We start from the raw sequence: 20,030 nt of genomic DNA, 5'->3' as shown, positions 1-20,030 counted from the left end.
CAGCCTGGGTCTAACACATGGGAATCACAAGCACTAACGCTCGTCATATAGTGCTCCTCTCCCAGCCTGGGTCTAACACATGGGAATCACAAGCACTAACGCTGGTCATATAGTGCTCCTCTCCCAGCCTGGGTCTAACACATGGGAATCACAAGCACTAATGCTCGTCATATAGTGCTCCTCTCCCAGCCTGGGTCTAACACATGGGAATCACAACCACTAACGCTCGTCATATAGTGCTCCTCTCCCAGCCTGGGTCTAACACATGGGAATCACAAGCACTAATGCTGGTCATATAGTGCTCCTCTCCCAGCCTGGGTCTAACACATGGGAATCACAAGCACTAATGCTTGTCATATAGTGCTCCTCTCCCAGCCTGGGTCTAACACATGGGAATCACAAGCACTAATGCTGGTCATATAGTGCTCCTCTCCCAGCCTGGGTCTAACACATGGGAATCACAAGCACTAACGCTCGTCATATAGTGCTCCTCTCCCAGCCTGGGTCTAACACATGGGAATCACAAGCACTAACGCTCGTCATATAGTGCTCCTCTCCCAGCCTGGGTCTAACACATGGGAATCACAAGCACTAATGCTGGTCATATAGTGCTCCTCTCCCAGCCTGGGTCTAACACATGGGAATCACAAGCACTAATGCTGGTCATATAGTGCTCCTCTCCCAGCCTGGGTCTAACACATGGGAATCACAAGCACTAATGCTGGTCATATAGTGCTCCTCTCCCAGCCTGGGTCTAACACATGGGAATCACAAGCACTAATGCTCGTCATATAGTGCTCCTCTCCCAGCCTGGGTCTAACACATGGGAATCACAAGCACTAATGCTGGTCATATAGTGCTCCTCTCCCAGCCTGGGTCTAACACATGGGAATCACAAGCACTAATGCTGGTCATATAGTGCTCCTCTCCCAGCCTGGGTCTAACACATGGGAATCACAAGCACTAATGCTCGTCATATAGTGCTCCTCTCCCAGCCTGGGTCTAACACATGGGAATCACAAGCACTAACGCGTCATATAGTGCTCCTCTCCCAGCCTGGGTCTAACACATGGGAATCACAAGCACTAATGCTGGTCATATAGTGCTCCTCTCCCAGCCTGGGTCTAACACATGGGAATCACAAGCACTAATGCTTGTCATATAGTGCTCCTCTCCCAGCCTGGGTCTAACACATGGGAATCACAAGCACTAACGCTTGTCATATAGTGCTCCTCTCCCAGCCTGGGTCTAACACATGGGAATCACAAGCACTAACGCTCGTCATATAGTGCTCCTCTCCCAGCCTGGGTCTAACACATGGGAATCACAAGCACTAACGCTCGTCATATAGTGCTCCTCTCCCAGCCTGGGTCTAACACATGGGAATCACAAGCACTAACGCTTGTCATATAGTGCTCCTCTCCCAGCCTGGGTCTAACACATGGGAATCACAAGCACTAATGCTTGTCATATAGTGCTCCTCTCCCAGCCTGGGTCTAACACATGGGAATCACAAGCACTAATGCTCGTCATATAGTGCTCCTCTCCCAGCCTGGGTCTAACACATGGGAATCACAAGCACTAATGCTCGTCATATAGTGCTCCTCTCCCAGCCTGGGTCTAACACATGGGAATCACAAGCACTAATGCTCGTCATATAGTGCTCCTCTCCCAGCCTGGGTCTAACACATGGGAATCACAAGCACTAACGCTCGTCATATAGTGCTCCTCTCCCAGCCTGGGTCTAACACATGGGAATCACAAGCACTAATGCTGGTCATATAGTGCTCCTCTCCCAGCCTGGGTCTAACACATGGGAATCACAAGCACTAATGCTTGTCATATAGTGCTCCTCTCCCAGCCTGGGTCTAAAACATGGGAATCACAAGCACTAATGCTGGTCATATAGTGCTCCTCTCCCAGCCTGGGTCTAACACATGGGAATCACAAGCACTAACGCTCGTCATATAGTGCTCCTCTCCCAGCCTGGGTCTAACACATGGGAATCACAAGCACTAACGCTCGTCATATAGTGCTCCTCTCCCAGCCTGGGTCTAACACATGGGAATCACAAGCACTAATGCTTGTCATATAGTGCTCCTCTCCCAGCCTGGGTCTAACACATGGGAATCACAAGCACTAATGCTGGTCATATAGTGCTCCTCTCCCAGCCTGGGTCTAACACATGGGAATCACAAGCACTAATGCTTGTCATATAGTGCTCCTCTCCCAGCCTGGGTCTAACACATGGGAATCACAAGCACTAACGCCATATAGTGCTCCTCTCCCAGCCTGGGTCTAACACATGGGAATCACAAGCACTAATGCTTGTCATATAGTGCTCCTCTCCCAGCCTGGGTCTAACACATGGGAATCACAAGCACTAATGCTGGTCATATAGTGCTCCTCTCCCAGCCTGGGTCTAACACATGGGAATCACAAGCACTAATGCTTGTCATATAGTGCTCCTCTCCCAGCCTGGGTCTAACACATGGGAATCACAAGCACTAACGCTCGTCATATAGTGCTCCTCTCCCAGCCTGGGTCTAACACATGGGAATCACAAGCACTAACGCTAGTCATATAGTGCTCCTCTCCCAGCCTGGGTCTAACACATGGGAATCACAAGCACTAACGCTCGTCATATAGTGCTCCTCTCCCAGCCTGGGTCTAACACATGGGAATCACAAGCACTAATGCTTGTCATATAGTGCTCCTCTCCCAGCCTGGGTCTAACACATGGGAATCACAAGCACTAACGCTCGTCATATAGTGCTCCTCTCCCAGCCTGGGTCTAACACATGGGAATCACAAGCACTAATGCTCGTCATATAGTGCTCCTCTCCCAGCCTGGGTCTAACACATGGGAATCACAAGCACTAATGCTGGTCATATAGTGCTCCTCTCCCAGCCTGGGTCTAACACATGGGAATCACAAGCACTAACGCTCGTCATATAGTGCTCCTCTCCCAGCCTGGGTCTAACACATGGGAATCACAAGCACTAATGCTTGTCATATAGTGCTCCTCTCCCAGCCTGGGTCTAACACATGGGAATCACAAGCACTAATGCTGGTCATATAGTGCTCCTCTCCCAGCCTGGGTCTAACACATGGGAATCACAAGCACTAATGCTTGTCATATAGTGCTCCTCTTTCAGCCTGGGTCTAACACATGGGAATCACAAGCACTAATGCTTGTCATATAGTGCTCCTCTCCCAGCCTGGGTCTAACACATGGGAATCACAAGCACTAACGCTCGTCATATAGTGCTCCTCTCCCAGCCTGGGTCTAACACATGGGAATCACAAGCACTAACGCTGGTCATATAGTGCTCCTCTCCCAGCCTGGGTCTAACACATGGGAATCACAAGCACTAATGCTCGTCATATAGTGCTCCTCTCCCAGCCTGGGTCTAACACATGGGAATCACAACCACTAACGCTCGTCATATAGTGCTCCTCTCCCAGCCTGGGTCTAACACATGGGAATCACAAGCACTAATGCTGGTCATATAGTGCTCCTCTCCCAGCCTGGGTCTAACACATGGGAATCACAAGCACTCGTCATATAGTGCTCCTCTCCCAGCCTGGGTCTAACACATGGGAATCACAAGCACTAATGCTGGTCATATAGTGCTCCTCTCCCAGCCTGGGTCTAACACATGGGAATCACAAGCACTAACGCTCGTCATATAGTGCTCCTCTCCCAGCCTGGGTCTAACACATGGGAATCACAAGCACTAACGCTCGTCATATAGTGCTCCTCTCCCAGCCTGGGTCTAACACATGGGAATCACAAGCACTAACGCTCGTCATATAGTGCTCCTCTCCCAGCCTGGGTCTAACACATGGGAATCACAAGCACTAATGCTGGTCATATAGTGCTCCTCTCCCAGCCTGGGTCTAACACATGGGAATCACAAGCACTAATGCTGGTCATATAGTGCTCCTCTCCCAGCCTGGGTCTAACACATGGGAATCACAAGCACTAATGCTCGTCATATAGTGCTCCTCTCCCAGCCTGGGTCTAACACATGGGAATCACAAGCACTAATGCTCGTCATATAGTGCTCCTCTCCCAGCCTGGGTCTAACACATGGGAATCACAAGCACTAATGCTCGTCATATAGTGCTCCTCTCCCAGCCTGGGTCTAACACATGGGAATCACAAGCACTAACGCTCGTCATATAGTGCTCCTCTCCCAGCCTGGGTCTAACACATGGGAATCACAAGCACTAATGCTGGTCATATAGTGCTCCTCTCCCAGCCTGGGTCTAACACATGGGAATCACAAGCACTAATGCTTGTCATATAGTGCTCCTCTCCCAGCCTGGGTCTAACACATGGGAATCACAAGCACTAATGCTGGTCATATAGTGCTCCTCTCCCAGCCTGGGTCTAACACATGGGAATCACAAGCACTAACGCTCGTCATATAGTGCTCCTCTCCCAGCCTGGGTCTAACACATGGGAATCACAAGCACTAACGCTCGTCATATAGTGCTCCTCTCCCAGCCTGGGTCTAACACATGGGAATCACAAGCACTAATGCTTGTCATATAGTGCTCCTCTCCCAGCCTGGGTCTAACACATGGGAATCACAAGCACTAATGCTTGTCATATAGTGCTCCTCTCCCAGCCTGGGTCTAACACATGGGAATCACAAGCACTAACGCTCGTCATATAGTGCTCCTCTCCCAGGCAGTAAAGACAAGAATTGCTTGTGTAGTCTTGGTTTTCAGCCACACAAACACTCAGGTGTCACTGCTTTGGGGATCAAATGTGGGATGTTTCACATAGTGCAAGCCAGAACTGAGAGTGAGCCTGTCACTGTATCAGCAACCTGGTGGGTTCAAAGATTAGGACATAGTGCAAACCAGAACTGAGGGTGAGCCTGTCATCGGACCAGTAACCTGTTGGGTTCAAAGACTAGGACATCATGCAACCAGAACTGAGAGTGAGTCTGTCATCGTATCAGTAACCTGGTGGCTTCAAAGACTAGGTGCAGTTTGGCAGTGGTATACATGTTGGCATAGGGCACACAATCATATGAGCATGAGAATTTCACACAAAAAACGAAGAACTGGAATGGAACAGAGGTTGAAGCCAGCCTCTTAAAGATTCTCTCTATCAGTATTCCTTATGTAGAGGATCGCCTGCCAAGGAGAGCCCAACATCCAGCCAGTAAACCAAAACTTTTAGTATTTACAGGAAGTGTACGTCACACGTATGCTCCCCACGCAAGGCATGCAGCATAATGGTAATGTATGGCCGCACACGCATCAGAACTGAAAAGTCCCAGGAGGAACAGAATGTCCCTAGGGACCAGGAAGTACATGTGCATCCAGGAGGAGGGAAAAGAAAAGGATCCCAACCAGGAGGGCAAGAAGAACAGGGCAGAGCAGATGAGGAAAGACATTCACAATGAAAAGAACAACAAAAAGAAATGGCCTCACAAATCCAGGATGAGATGGTTTGCTTAGAAACAGCCAAACCCAAAGATCTTGGAAGAAAGGAAACAAGAGGTTGTTCAGATTTGTGAATGTCCTTAATTTTATCTAAATAACATCTGAGCTGCCTATGCAAATCCAAAGTCTGAAGAACCTTCCCACTGGCAGACTGTGGAGAATGCAAAAAAGGAAGGCAAACTGACTGACTGATCAAGAGATCACTGACCACCTTGGGCATTAAAGAAGGATTAGTATGAAGAGACACCCTGTCTCTGTGAAAAAATAAAAAGGGAGGAAAGGCATGACAGCCTAAAGCTCAGATACTCTGTTAGCTGAAGTGAGGGATAAAAGAACAGTCTTCTAAGGACAATGTTGTAAGAAGCTGAAGAAGCAGGCTCAAAAGGAGCCTAAGTACATTTTTGAAGGATAAACCTTACGTCTCAAGAAGGAGGAAGAGACTTCCTGGGTCCTGATATGAAGGATGCCTTTAAGAAATTGCGTGACTTCAAATCTAGAGGCCAGAGGAGGAGCTAAGGGCAGACAAGTAGAAAATGGTGACAGTAGAGCTTTAACAGAAGAATATGCAACCCAGCATGGAACAAATCACACGAACAAGACAGAAACATGGGAACCTGCACAGATAAAGGGATCCTGGTTTTGAGAGAGGCACCAGACACAAAAATCAGTTTCATATGGGGGAGCAGCAGAAGCTTTGGAAGGAGCTCATAATGCCTTTTATGAATATTAGAAACTTGAAAGCAATCCCACTTAAAGAATTCCATCATTCCTCAAAAAAGTGTTCCTCCAAAGGAGGAGTCTGGACTGACAGAATCCTTTTTCTCTGAATCATAAACCAAGTGGGTTGGGATTTATGAAGAGTAAGCTACGGACTCATCGTGGGTGGCCACGGTGGTGCAGAGGTTAGCACTGTCACCTCACAGCAAGAGGTTTTCTAGCTCGATCCTCGACTGGGGTGCCTTCTGTGCAGAGTCTGCATGTCCTCCCTGTGGTCACGTGGGTTTCCTCCGGGTGCTCCGGTTTCCTCCCACATCCCAAAGACATGCTATAGGTGGATTGGACACTCCAAATTGGCCCTAGGTGTGAGTGTGTGCGTGTGTGTGCCTTCAGTGGAAGGTTGGGCGCCGGGCTGGCAACTCAACACCGTAAAACTCCACTGCCAATCATGAGCGGACAGGTGATCCGCTGTGGTGACCCCTAACTGGGAAAAGCCGAAAGAATAAGAAGCTACGGACTCATCACCCGAGTCCTGATCCTCAGAGGAACCAAGTTCCATGGGTCTTTTAAGAGAAGTGAAGACCAGGGAGGGATAGGCACAGATACCCCTTGAGGGGGCTCTAAAGCAAGCAAAGCATTAAACAATTCCTGAGTAAAATCCTGCCACTCATGTTGGGGATCCTTAAATGCCAGGTAAAGATGCTTGGTCTTCTGCTGGATGTCTGCAGGAAGCACACTAGGAGGGTCAGACCCTTAGCGACACTCAATAAGAGTAGTAAGGATCTCCTCCCTTACTAAAATCTGTTGAATCCCCCTCGGACCCGCCGATGTAATCAGCAGAGGTTCCCCCTCAATGTCTGGAGTGGATGTCTGCAAAGCCTCCAAGGATGTGTGAGGAGTAGGATTCATGCTGGCCTCCAACGGGGTTGCTGTAGAGGAATCTAAAGCAACCACTAGATAATCCTCTGGGTTTTCACTAGCCTCAAGAGAGGCATCTAGAGGAGGCTGGACAGTAGCTGCATCAGGCCTAAGTGTTTTGGCCTTTATCTTGGCAAATGACTGATCCTTGGGAAGGGAAGACTCCACCATAGCACCTTCAGCCAACAGCTTAAGATACTGGTTTTATAGGTAAAACAAATACGGAGGACAGATGACTATGGAGAGTCTTAGGGACAAAAATCTTGGCAGATAGAACACTGTGTATGATAGTGGGAACCACCCAAACAAAATAGGCATTGGCTGTGATGGTCTTTACAGGACTCTGCCTCCCACAATGACATTTTCCCTTTCTGGGTGACATGAAACCAATCAATACTAAAGAAAAATAAGATGAGGAGAAACCCCAATGGGGCACATCTCATTACCCAGCACAGAAGAAACGTGTTCAGACCGACGTTCAACGACGGCATTCAGACTGGCAACAAAGAAGTTCTGAAGTGTGCATCTGTACTTCACCTTTATGTGCAAGGAGCACACTTGTGATGTATGACAGCTGTAAATACTAAAGGCTTTGGTATACTAGCTGGATGTTGGGCTATCCCTGGCAGGAGGTCCCTTGCCTTTTCCTTTGGCAGCAGCCTCTTTTAACTCAAAGGGCCTGCTACATGGGACAAACTTACATGCTACTAAATAATGAGACAAAAAGAAAAGAGGAGTGCTTCTGCACTAACACACTGCTAAGTAGATGAAACAGGTCTAGCATGGAACCTCAATGCAGTGAAAAAAAACAGTGTGCAATTGGTACAGCTCTGACCTGGCTCTCTTTAGAGGCAAACCATTATTTGCTCATTATGAGTCTTAACCACATATTGGTCATTACATGTTCCATGTTTCCTCCAGAGGTCAAGTAGCTCTTAACCATGGTACTTTTTCATTTCCAACAAGTTATGAAACGGATACAACATAAAATGCAAACAAAAGGAAAAAGTGGCAAATACAATCTGGAAAGTGATACTGTGGTGCTTACCTCGATGCATGATCTGATGTTTTTCCCTCAAATATGCCAAGCCTCTGAGAACCTGCAAACCACAAGAAGTACAGAAAAGAATTTCAATACTGTTACTAGAGGAAAACCAATTCCGCAGCAGATGAACAATGGCAACTGTTACAATAGTAAAATCAATTCCGCAGCAGATGAACGGCAAACTGAGAGCTGACGGTAATCATCCCACTACCAGAGCAGTTACCCATTTGACAGCCACACTCATGCATCCACACACAAATATACATAGTCATGAACACAGTGATGATGACGTGGGTAGTTTATCTTCATAAATATTACACTCCCTGAAACATGTAATTAGTACAGTATTACATCTGAAAGACCACCCTATATTCCAGACGCAACTGTGACTAATACACGTCAGAACAACCTGATGGTGGCAAGTTAAGATTAAACTGTATTGATCATATACATTTTATTACCTTCACACTACATCAGCATTTTCACATCACCAGTGAACATGTTTGGATGCTGCTTTTAAGAGAGAAAAAAAAAACAAACATTAAAAATAGCACTTTCCGTACAATCATGCCACTGAACTTTTAAAGTAAATTTAAACATCAGTGATATCACAGTAGGGCAAGTGTCAGGTGCGTCCATAAATTTTAATGCACAGAGGCACATCCTTTAAAGTCCATGGACAGACTTCTCTCTATCCCTAATTCACATTACAAAAATCCTGATTAGAATAAGTAACCAAACTGATTTCAAGCTGAGGTGTCTATCTAGGTACACAAGACCCCCCCCCTTTGGGAGGAATAAGTCAGAAGTGCTCTTTATTCCTCGATATATCCGCGGTGGTGGTGCTGCGGTAGCGTTGCCGCCTCACAGCAAGACGTTGTCCCGTTCGATTCTCAGCTAGAGCATCTTCTGTGGAGACATGCGTGAATGGGTGTACCTTCGTTGAAGGTTGTGTGTTAGGGCCAGCAACTCAGCACGTAAAAATCAACTGCCAATCATTAGCGGACCTGAGTTCCGCTGTGGCGACCCCTAACCAGGAAAAGCCGAAAGACACAACAAGCTCTCTATTTCTCGACGACTTAACGTCATTTGAAGTATATGAAACAAGGACACTAATCCACCCAAGGAATAAGGAATACTTTTGCGAAAAATGCTTCACAATACAGAAAATTATTAAACACAACACCCCTGAATAAAACAAAAATAAAATAAAATGAAAACATTTTAAAGCATTCCTGATTAAGTGAATATTTAAATAAACCCATCCTAGTTGCCTACAGAAATTAAATTCATAAACCTCTATCAAGATTCTTGCTTGCTGGACCCTACGGGAACCCAGATCACTACCGAATAAAATACACAAGCAGAAAGCACAGATGTGTAGGTAACTTATGATAATGGCAGATGTTCAAATACATCACAGTGCAGTATTCCAAATAAACAGGACTTATCTGCTAGGACACCAGTTCATCCATCCAGTCTACAAAGCCTCAGGCTCCTTCACATGCCACTTCACATGCCATACATTTGTCCTTACCACGAGCTGATGGCCTAGTACAAGGCAGACCTATGGACAAGCCAAAAACTCAGAGCTTTTTCTCCCTTGGATAAGAAGCTGAAACATACAGCTCCAAGTAAATTCCTAGAATGAAATACAGGGTGGAAAAAAGATCTATAAAAGGGAAAATATATACCTCTCTGGCCAGAGAAAATGTCTGTGTGAAGGGAGAGTACATGTAGTAGAACTGAGATGTATTCAGACATGCACTGTTCTGTTAGGTTATCTACGTAACTGTACTATGCTCTTCCCATCACTTTAGTAGTGTTGCTCACAATTCCAAAAGCTCAAGTAGTACAGGTGGAGGGAGTTGAATCAGAATACCCTGCAGAACAGCCTTAGTGAATCCAGTCCTGATTCTAGAAAAAAAGAAGCTATGAACTTACCATAATGTTCCATCTGTGCTGTCCACTTTCATTCTTCCTCAGCATAAGGGGTCGGATCTGACTCAGCCATTACTATAGCCTGTGGTGACCAAAAGGTTCTTGAGCTCCTCCCTACCCATAATGCACCAACCCCTAACAGACCTCAGATCTTGTTTGCTGGTTGACAAAGAAATATTTGTATACTATTCTCAACAGAATATTCCATTATCTGGAACTGAACATGAGACACAGTGGTGTCCTTATAATCTCTCGTTCTCCCAGAAGTCCATAATGAAAGGATGAGGGTTGCTGGGCGGGGGAGTTGAAGGAGAATGAAAATGGACAATACAGATGGAATATTATGGGAAATACATAACTTCTTTATCTGATGGTAATTTTCATTACATTCTCTACATATGGGACACCGTCCCCAGCTCCCTAAATTCCCAGGTGGACTCTACGGAAGGATATTCCTCAGCACATTACAGCCAAAGGTTGCTCTTCCCCTCGAGACCAGATCTAGTTTGTAATGAGTAATAAAGATATGAGGATTGGCCCAAATTGCAGCCGCACACATCATCCACGGAAGGCCTATATATATATATATATATATATATATATATATATAAAACACACATCATCCATGGAAGGCCTATATATATATATATATATATATATATATATATATATATATATATATATATATATATATATATATGTACAGTGAAAAAGTTGCCATGGACCTAGCTGAATAAGCTCTTAGAGGTTATGGTACGGATAAATCCAATTTGTTGTAGAAAAATGATATGCAATCAGTTAGCCATCTGGCTAAAGCTACCTTTGCAACTTGATTTTCCCAACGTAGAATCTGCAAAGGACACAGATAATTGGTCTGTCTTTCTAACTTCTTTTGTTTTTGTAGGTAAAAACATAACTGTTTGTGGACATCCAATAAATTCAACATATATTCACCTCTGTTTGCAAATTTAGGAAAGAAAAAGTACAGTTTTGTACCTACCATAAATGTAGTTCGAGGATCCACATTGCTGCAGTCATAACCTGTGGGTAGTCCGCTGTCCTCGGTCGGCCCGAATACCAAAGTGTTAGGCTGGCGTTGGTCATAGTCGCTCAGATCTGATGTCAGTACGCAGTGGTACTAAAGCGCATGACCGACGCCATATCCTCAGTCTTTCTTGCCCCAGATGTCAGAAGGCCTAAAAAAGAAAGGCCATAGCCAAAAATAGAAAATACCCAACCACCAATGACAGAAAAAATAATTACCCCAAAAGCAACACAGCAACCCTAAACTACAGAGAGGAAGGAGGGAGGGTAAATTGGACTGCAGCAATGTGGATCCTCGAACATCTACATTTATGGTAGGTACAAAACTGTACTATGTTCTTCGTCTCACATTGCTGCAGTCATAACCTGTGGGTAGAATCCCAAAGCAAAGGTAAGGGAGGTTGGCAAAATCAGATAGCATTAGGAGCTGCCAACATGCCCTGTAAAACTGCAGTGGCAAACCCAGCCCTAGATTTGGAATAAAGAGGGAGATGGTAATGTTTAGAAAAAGTGTGCACTGAACTCCAAGTAGCTGCCTCCAAAATATCCTTAGTAGCTACTCCCCTTAAAAAAGCAGTAGAAGTGGCAGTAGCCCTAATGGAATGAGGTCTAATCCCAGCCAGAACCTCCTTTCCATGATGAGAATAACAAAAAGCAATACAATGGCTAATCCACTTAGAAATAGTTTGCTTTGAAACAGGTTTTCCTTGTGAACCCAAGGCAAAAGAAATGAATTACTGTTGAGACTGCCTGAACCCTTTAGTTCTGCTCAAATAATAACGTAACTGCCTGTGAATATGCAAACAGTGCAAAATTTTTTCCCCTTTATTTTGGGGATCAGCATAAAAAGTAGGCAAATGAATAGATTGGTTCAAGGCCACATCAGAAACAACTTTAGGCATAAAAGTAGGGTTAGTACGCAAGGATACCCTATCCTTATGAAATATTAGGAAGGGTTCAACTGCCATTAGAGCCTGTAATTCAGATACCCTCCTAGCAGACGTAATGGCCAACAAAAAAGCAGTCTTCCAAGACAAAAACTTCAACCCGGATGTAGCTGCAGGTTCAAAAGGAGGTAAAGTGAGCTTTTCCAACACAAAATTGAGATCCCAGGAAGGAGTAGGTGCTCTACGTGGGGGTCTTATGTTCTTTGCCCCTCTAAGAAATTGCTTAAACAAAGGGTGAGAAAATAATGGGGGGTCACAGTAATAGTGAGCAGAAATGGCTGCAGCATGAACTTTCACGGAGGAGAAAGACAAACCCTTGTCTAATAATTCTGTAAGGTACTGTAGTGTAACACTCAAATTAGGCCTTGAAACATCAAAGCTCTTTGCTGTGCTCCAAAGAAAAAATCTCCTCCATTTATCAGCATAAACTTTCCTTGTACTAGGCCGCCTGGCTTCCAAAATGACATTTAAAACTTGTTGAGGAAGCTGCGACCCCCCAGGGTCTAAAACAGAATATGCCAGGCTGTCAGATGCAGGAACTGTATCCTGACATTGAGGAAATGATTGCATGCCTGAGACAAAAGGTGTGGAATTGTTGGCAAAGGCCAAGGAGGCACCCGAACTAAACTCCTCAGCAAAGGGTACCAGTGCTGACATGGCCAATCTGGAGCTATAAGGATCATGCAAGGCTTGTCCTGTCTGACCTTCAAGAGCACCTTGGGAAGGAGAGGCAGAGGAGGAAAGCCATAGACGTGAAGGTTGTTCCAACTAAAAGATAGAGCATCCACTTTCCAAGCTTTTGGGTGAAACATCTTTGTGCAAAATTTTGGCAGCTGGAAATTTTGTGGGGACGCAAACAGATCTATGTCTGGAGTTCCCCAAGCCACTGTCAACTGTTGAAATACATGAGGATCCAATTTCCACTCGTGGGGATCCACCATTTGCCTGCTCAAAACATCTGCTAAAGAGTTCTGTGCTCCTGGCAGAAACCTTGCTTGAAGAGTGAGGTGCAAACTCAGAGCAGTCTCCCACAAAATCATAGCTTGTCTGCAAAGAGGGTACTAATGGGTTCCCCCCTGCTTGTTGATGTACCACATGACTGTTGTGTTGTCTGTTTGAATCAACACCTGTCCCGGTTGAAGGAGATCCTTGAAAGCCATCAGTGCAAATTGGACTGCTAACATCTCCTTCATGTTGATATGCAAATGCTGTAGTCTGGGAGGCCATGTGTCTTGAACCCATCTCCCATTGAAATGTGCTCCCCAAGCCATGTCCGAGGCATCTGTCGTTAAGATCTGACTCGCCTCTGGTCGGGTCACAGAGAGTCCCTTGTTTAGGTGACATTCCTGAGCCCACCACAAAAATTCCCTTTGGATGCAAGGTATTATCTGAATGACAGTGTCCAAATCGTGGCAGTGTTGAGTCCATACACTTTTGAGATACCATTGTAGCTTCCTCATATGTAGTTTGGCATTGGGAAGTACCAGAATACAAGATGCCATGAATCCCAAGGCTTGAAGGACTGTCCTTGCAGTCAGCTTGGACAATAGGGATAATTGCTGAAAGTATAGGGGAAGATTTCTTTGTTTGTCCGGGGTCAGAAAAGCCATCTGAGAGGCTGTATTCAGTCTCACACCCAGAAAGCACATGTCCTGAGAGGGTACTAGACTGGACTTTGTTTCGTTCACAGAATACCCTAGGCACCTTAACACTGCCATTACATACTGTAGATGCTGAAGTAACTTGACTTTGTCTTGAGCAAGAATCAGGCAATCGTCCAGATAAGGGTAAATTTGTATTCCTCTTAGTCTTAAGAAGGCTATCACAGGAGCCAGGACCTTTGTGAACACCCTGGGCGCAGTAGATAAGCCAAAGGGCAATGCAGAGAACTGATAATGAAAAGTACCAGCCCGAAAACGCAGGAACCTGATAGGAATGTGAAGATAAGCCTCTTTGAGATCCAGAGTTACCATCCAGTGATCTTTGCCTAGCAGAGGCAGAAGTTGCTGTAAAGTTAACATCTTGAATTTTGGGATGTCTAGGTATGTGTTGAGAATAGACAAATCCAGAATAGGCCTCCAAGTGTTCCCCTTCTTTGGCACAAGGAACAGGCGAGAATAAAATCCTAGGCCTACTTCTGACGGAGGTACCACCTGAATAGCCCCCATTTTTAAAAGTAAAGAAATCTGTTTGTGAACCTCCAGCTTTTGCTGAGGAGGTACGTCCGGCATGCCTTTGAAAGGAGGCAAGGTGTGAAAATAAAACTTGTAGCCTCGATCTATAATGTCCAACACCCATTTGTCCTGGGTGACCAAAAGCCAATTTTGCTTGAAAAGTGCCAACTTTCCTCCTAGAGGAGCTGCCAGACAGGAGGAATCTGGCAGCTGGAGAAACAGGTCATTGGGTCTGTTTACGAAAAGGCTGACCCCTGCCCTCACCAGAAGATTGTGCAGGAGAACTCCACGTCCTAGGTCTGAAAGAACCCTGAGCGTGAGCTCTGCCCCTACCACGTCTAGATCTGCCCTTAGACTGGTAATCGGAAGAAGGATAAGCCCATCCTTTTGCAGGCCAATTTCTGCTAAACTTAGGGGGCTGCACTTGTAAAAATTCCTTAACTGTCTGCATGGACTTAGCCTTGTCTTCCATTTTCTTCAAAACTGACTCCACAGGAGAACCAAAAAGAACTTCAGATTGGAGGGGAGCATCCAAAATTCGAGCTTTAACATGCTCTGACAAATTCTGATCCTTAAGCCAGGCGTGCCTACGAATAACTGAACCAGTGGCAGCCACCCTGGAGGAAGCCTGAAGAGCATCAAAGCCACACTGCAAGGAATGCTTACCTACCTGATCAGAGGCATGAACTAAATCCTGCAATTCCTTACACTCTATACCCTCAGCTAAAGCATCTACCTTAGATTTCAACTGACTTAACAGAAAATTCTGGTACTTCAGCATATGAAACTGGCAATTCAAAGCCCTCATAGCTAGTGTGGAGGAGGTATACACTTTTTACCCCACCTATCCAAAGCTCTAGAATCTTTATCCAGAGGAACTGGATTCTTTACTACAGAAGCCCTGACACCCTTAGGTCCCTGGCTAATAGTTTCTGGGTCAGCTCTAGGACTCTTATATAAATATTTATGAGCCTCTGGAACTCTGTAATACCTGTCTGGCTTGACAGGGGCCGGAGGTAAAGAATCAGGATTAAGGGAAGCCTCAGAAAAAACATCCTGAACAACATCCAAAACAGGGGGAATGGCCAAGGGCCTATGCTGTGGCAAAAACAAAAATTCCCTAAGCCTCTTACGAGAATCGGAGAAATCCTGACCTTCCCACTTAAAATGCTCCCTCATGGAATGCAGGGTTTCAGAAAAAGAAAAATCCTCTGGAGGAGAAGCAGAAGGACAGGAGTCCTCTGCATCCGAATCAGAATAGGGAGGAAAATCCTGAATGTCCTCAGCTGAAGACTCAGAGTAATCTGAGAAATGCTCCAAACCCTCCACCTCTGTCTCCACGCTAGGCCTCTTATCTGGAGGGGGCATAGAACCTCTGATTAAAGTAATCAAATCCTCTGCCATTTTCAGCATATGTTTTTTAGGAACAGAGCCTGCAGAACTAGGGCTGACGCCAGTGCCAGAAAGACCAGGCCTAGCTTTAGAAGGTGCTTTAGTGACAGAAGTAGAAGGCCTAACAACCTTATGTAAAGAAGGAACTACAGAAACTTGAGAGGCCCCCTCGGCCTGACCTAACTCCTGAGAGGCCAATTCCTGTAATATTAAAGGCTCCCCCTGAGACTCAGCTGAAACCTCGGCTGGATCCACAGATTCCACCGTAGTTTCCAAAGAACCGGCGTCTGCAACGGACGACTCATCCTGCTTAGACTTTAACGATTTATCTTTTCGCTTCTTAGTGGTAGCGGGCGTCGGAGGATCCGACGGCATGTTGTAATTACACCGCTTACCAAAAACAAGTCTAGCACAATCTAACCTGCGTTTAATGGTGCGCTTATTAAATCTAGCGCAAAAGCGACACCCGACCACGTCGTGCTCAGGCCCCAAGCAAGGAATACAGAGAGAGTGGTAGTCCCTATGAGGTATCTGTTTCCCACAAGAAATACAATTATTAACTTTTTCTGACATCCGGATTTAACTGAGGCAAGAAAAGACAAAAATATTCCCCAACGGGGTACTTAGCCCAACTTGGTCTTTGGTCTGAAACTCAGAATACGAAAATTTCAGGACGCCGAACGGCACTTGCAAACGCTGCTTCTGCTTCGGACCATGCGGCAAGAAAAACTGAGGATATGGCGTCGGTCATGCGCTTTAGTACCACTGCGTACTGACGTCAGATCTGAGCGACTATGACCGACGCCAGCCTAACACTTTGGTATTCGGGCCGACCGAGGACAGCGGACTACCCACAGGTTATGACTGCAGCAATGTGAGATGAAGAACATCTGTCAGATTAATGGACTGGTTAATTTTGGATTCTGTTGCTACCATAGGAAAAAAAGAAGCATAGGTACGTAATGTTACTCTAACCTTAAGAAACATCAGGTAGAGAGCTTTAGAGGACAATGCCTGGAGATGTGAAATTCGTCTAGCAGAGGCAATGGTCAACTAAAAGGACAGTTTTCCAGGTCAGGAATTTAGGATCACAATTAGCTGCTGGTTCAAAGGGAGAATGAATTAAGGTCTGTAGCAACAGCCTTAAATCCTACGATGAAGGATCTTTATATTGAGGTCTCAGCAGGAGGGTGACTTTCAAAAAGGCTTTCCAGAGCTTAGATGAAGCCAAGGGAGCTTTCTCAAATCCAACAAGAAAATTAGAGATTGCTGCTAACTAAACATCAACTGTTGAGGAGCTAGCTCCCTCGTTAAACACCGTTGCCAAAAATTTAAGTACACTTTGTACAGGAGCTGAGAAGGGGTCAATGCATTTCTTCTGTGCCCCAAAAATTTACCTTTTCCATTTACTTCTGTAAAGTTTTGTTGCAGAAGCCTTATTGGAAGATAAAAGTATATGACGGACAGGGGAAGAGAGCATCAGTTATCTGGCTATTAAAAGAATTGGAGACACCATGCTGTTAGCTTGAAGTTTAATATACCTGGATGAATCATGCCTGTTGGGTGAAACAGGAGGTATGGAAAACTGGATCCAGAATCCAATGTGGATAAAGTAGATGAGGCCAAAGGAAGGGGAACCAAATCTGTCAAGGCCAGTAAGGTGCAATGGGTGCAATTCTGCTATTCAACCTAGCAGCTTTCTACAGAAATTTGGTAATCAAGGGAGTTGGAGGATAAGCAAAAATAGGGACCAAGAAGCTGCTGCGATTGCTGTTTAGGGGAGAATCAAAAATACTGCAGCAAGACTGGCTCCATCAATGCAAAATCGTTTCTGTCACTTATGTTGAGAGACCACTCATGAGGCAGTAGAATGGACCAGCTCAACTTGTCTGCATTCATGCTGGACTTCCCTGGAACATGCATTGCTATCAGAAAGCGCTTGGATAAGATCACCCATTGGCACCCTCTGAGAGATTCTTGACACAAGAGGTAAAACCTGCTTCCTCCTTGTTTGCTGACGTACCAGACTACTGACATATTGTCTGTTTGAATCGCAACTGCCCTGAAAGTGAGAGTGTCTTGGAAGGCCTGCAACACTAGGAGCACTACTCTCATTTCCAGAACACTGATATGCATGTTGGCCTCTTTGGGGGGACCAAGTGCCTTTGACTGTTTTCCCCAGGAAGTGCCTCCCCCACCCAATCTGGGATGTGTCCAGGGTCACTATGGGCTTGGATTGAGGGAGAATGAAAGGACAGCCTTGTAGAACCTGATCTGATCGAATCCACTACTAAAGGTATTTCTTGCATGCCTGATTCTTATTTAGGCTGACATTCTATGATGAAGAATTGACCATGGTCTTGCTAGCATCCATTGAAAAATTCCCATATGAAATCATGCTGCAGGAACTAAAATCATGGCAGCAGATTAGCGTCCCCCCCAAGGCTTGAAGGATCAACTGGACTGAAATTTTGGTACTGTGATCTATTTTCTTCACATGGAATCTGATAGTTTATCTTCCTCCAGCAAGAGTGCAGCCTATCACTGATACTGTGTTGAACATTGCCCCTATAAATTCCAGTATTTGATTTGACTGTAACTGAGATTTGCTATAATTTAAGGATATCCTGAGACAGGAACAAGTCTGGAGTACATAATCTCTTGTTCTCATTAGTACATCCCTGGTCTGGGTGGTAATGAGCCAGTCATCTAAATATGGAAATACCAGGAATCCCTGCATTCATAAGTGAGCTGCTATCAACTGTCATGCACTTGGTGAACACCCTGGGAGCTGTGGCGAGGCCAAAGAGCAGTACTTTGAAGTGATAATGACTGGCTCCCAGCCTGAAGCGAAAATAACTTCTGGATTGTCTGTTCATTTTTATGTGATAGTACACATCTTGAAGGTCTACTGAGTACATGCAAGTTGCCCATGCTGAAAAAGGGCAGAATGGACTGAACCAAGACCTGAAACTTTGTGTCAAACTGACTTGTTCAAGTCACTGAGATTCAACATCTGTCTCCAGTCCCTTGGTTCCTTTGGTAGTAAAAAGAATCTTGAGTACGTTCCAAATTCTATCTGGTGTGGTGGACCTCTTGGATGACTCTTTTTCCTAGTAGCATTTGTATTTCTGGTACTTCTCCTTTCCTCTGACTGGGTGGAACACTGGACATTTTGTATACAGGTGGGAGGTGGTAGGGAAAAGGAAATTCTACAACCTCTGGAAATAATCCTCTGCACCCATGTATCTTTTTTTATCTCTAGCCAGGCTCACTGGTGCAGGGATAGTCAACCCCCAAATGCCTCCAGCAGGGGGACAATTGGACCACCTTTCAACAGCACTGCTAGGGTCTATCTGACAAAGAATCCCTGGATCTTTGGTTCTGCGGGCCTTCTCTGCTGCGTGGATGATGTCATCAATTAGAGTTCCTCCCTCTGTCTTTGAGGGAACTATCTCCACATGGATCTTGGAAAGGACACTGGGATTTCCTGAACCACATTTTTCGACCACTCCATTGATTCCTAGAAAAGGATCTTTGGGGTGGTCGAAAAATGTACTCCCATTGTAGAAAGGGTCTTTCCATCTTTTTCACACTTGGAGAGTGTGCCCTCACTTTTGGGCCAAGCAACGAACTGCCATCAAAAGGTGCATTGACAAACGAAGACTTAAAGGGCTCTGCAAAATTACACAAGCACATCCAAGCATGTCTCCTGATGGGAATGCTTGAACCCACCAGCCTTGAGTCACCTTCAGCTGCTGCATACAAGATAAGCTCCACGGATTAATTTTAAATAGATCAAAGTGTAGCTAACGGTGAAGCCACACAAGATTTAGCCTCAGAGGTAGTGGTCCTGGCAAGGAATTTTGAAAGATCCTTGATGAAGTCCCTTTGTGGCCTTGTAAAGTGTGCCAAACATTTCAGCGACCGAAGAGCAAAGGTCACTGAAGCATACACATGCTGCTCAAATCTGTCCAATGCCCTAGACTCCCTCTTAGGGGATGGACAGGGGAACTCTGTTCAACAAGTTCCTTCCTGGTGGCCACCATTATGACCATGTCATCTACGGGCAGCCCCTTACTCCACAATTCCTTAACTGTCGCTGGAGCCAGAATCCAATCTGGTCTCTTAAGGTTTGGCTCAACTGAGTCAGGTTCCTTCCAACCTCACTTATAAATCAAGTCAATGAGCTCACTGGCAGGCCGAGTACCCCAGGAGGTAGATGGGCCAGCTCCATAGGCTTCCAGGAAAACCACCTCCTCTGGGGAAGGACTATCAGAGGACCAACCATCTCTCTGTTTAAGGATCTCAAGAATGTCTCAAAATGAGACATGTTCAGGAGGTGATTGTGGGGACCCCTCCCCTTCATCAAAATCAGTATC

The 20,030-nt window shown here is 45.5% G+C and overlaps 1 protein-coding gene across 2 annotated transcripts in view; it reads right to left on the bottom strand.

The window, feature by feature from the left end:
• MAP2K2 (mitogen-activated protein kinase kinase 2) overlaps nucleotides 1–20,030 on the bottom strand; it is a 1,901,538-nt gene that overhangs the window by 1,122,549 nt on the left and 758,959 nt on the right. For both annotated transcript variants that reach the window (XM_044055499.1, XM_044055501.1), the window contains exon 5: nucleotides 8,154–8,205. In XM_044055499.1, coding sequence (XP_043911434.1) covers nucleotides 8,154–8,205 — 52 coding nt within the window. The remainder of the gene's footprint in view (nucleotides 1–8,153; nucleotides 8,206–20,030) is intronic.

This window comes from Protopterus annectens, chromosome 13.part0 (genome assembly GCF_019279795.1).
Source record: "Protopterus annectens isolate FY-2018-M chromosome 13.part0, PAN1.0, whole genome shotgun sequence".
In the NCBI taxonomy this organism is placed as follows: domain Eukaryota; kingdom Metazoa; phylum Chordata; order Ceratodontiformes; family Protopteridae; genus Protopterus; species Protopterus annectens.
This window is presented reverse-complemented; position numbering and strand designations above follow the sequence as displayed.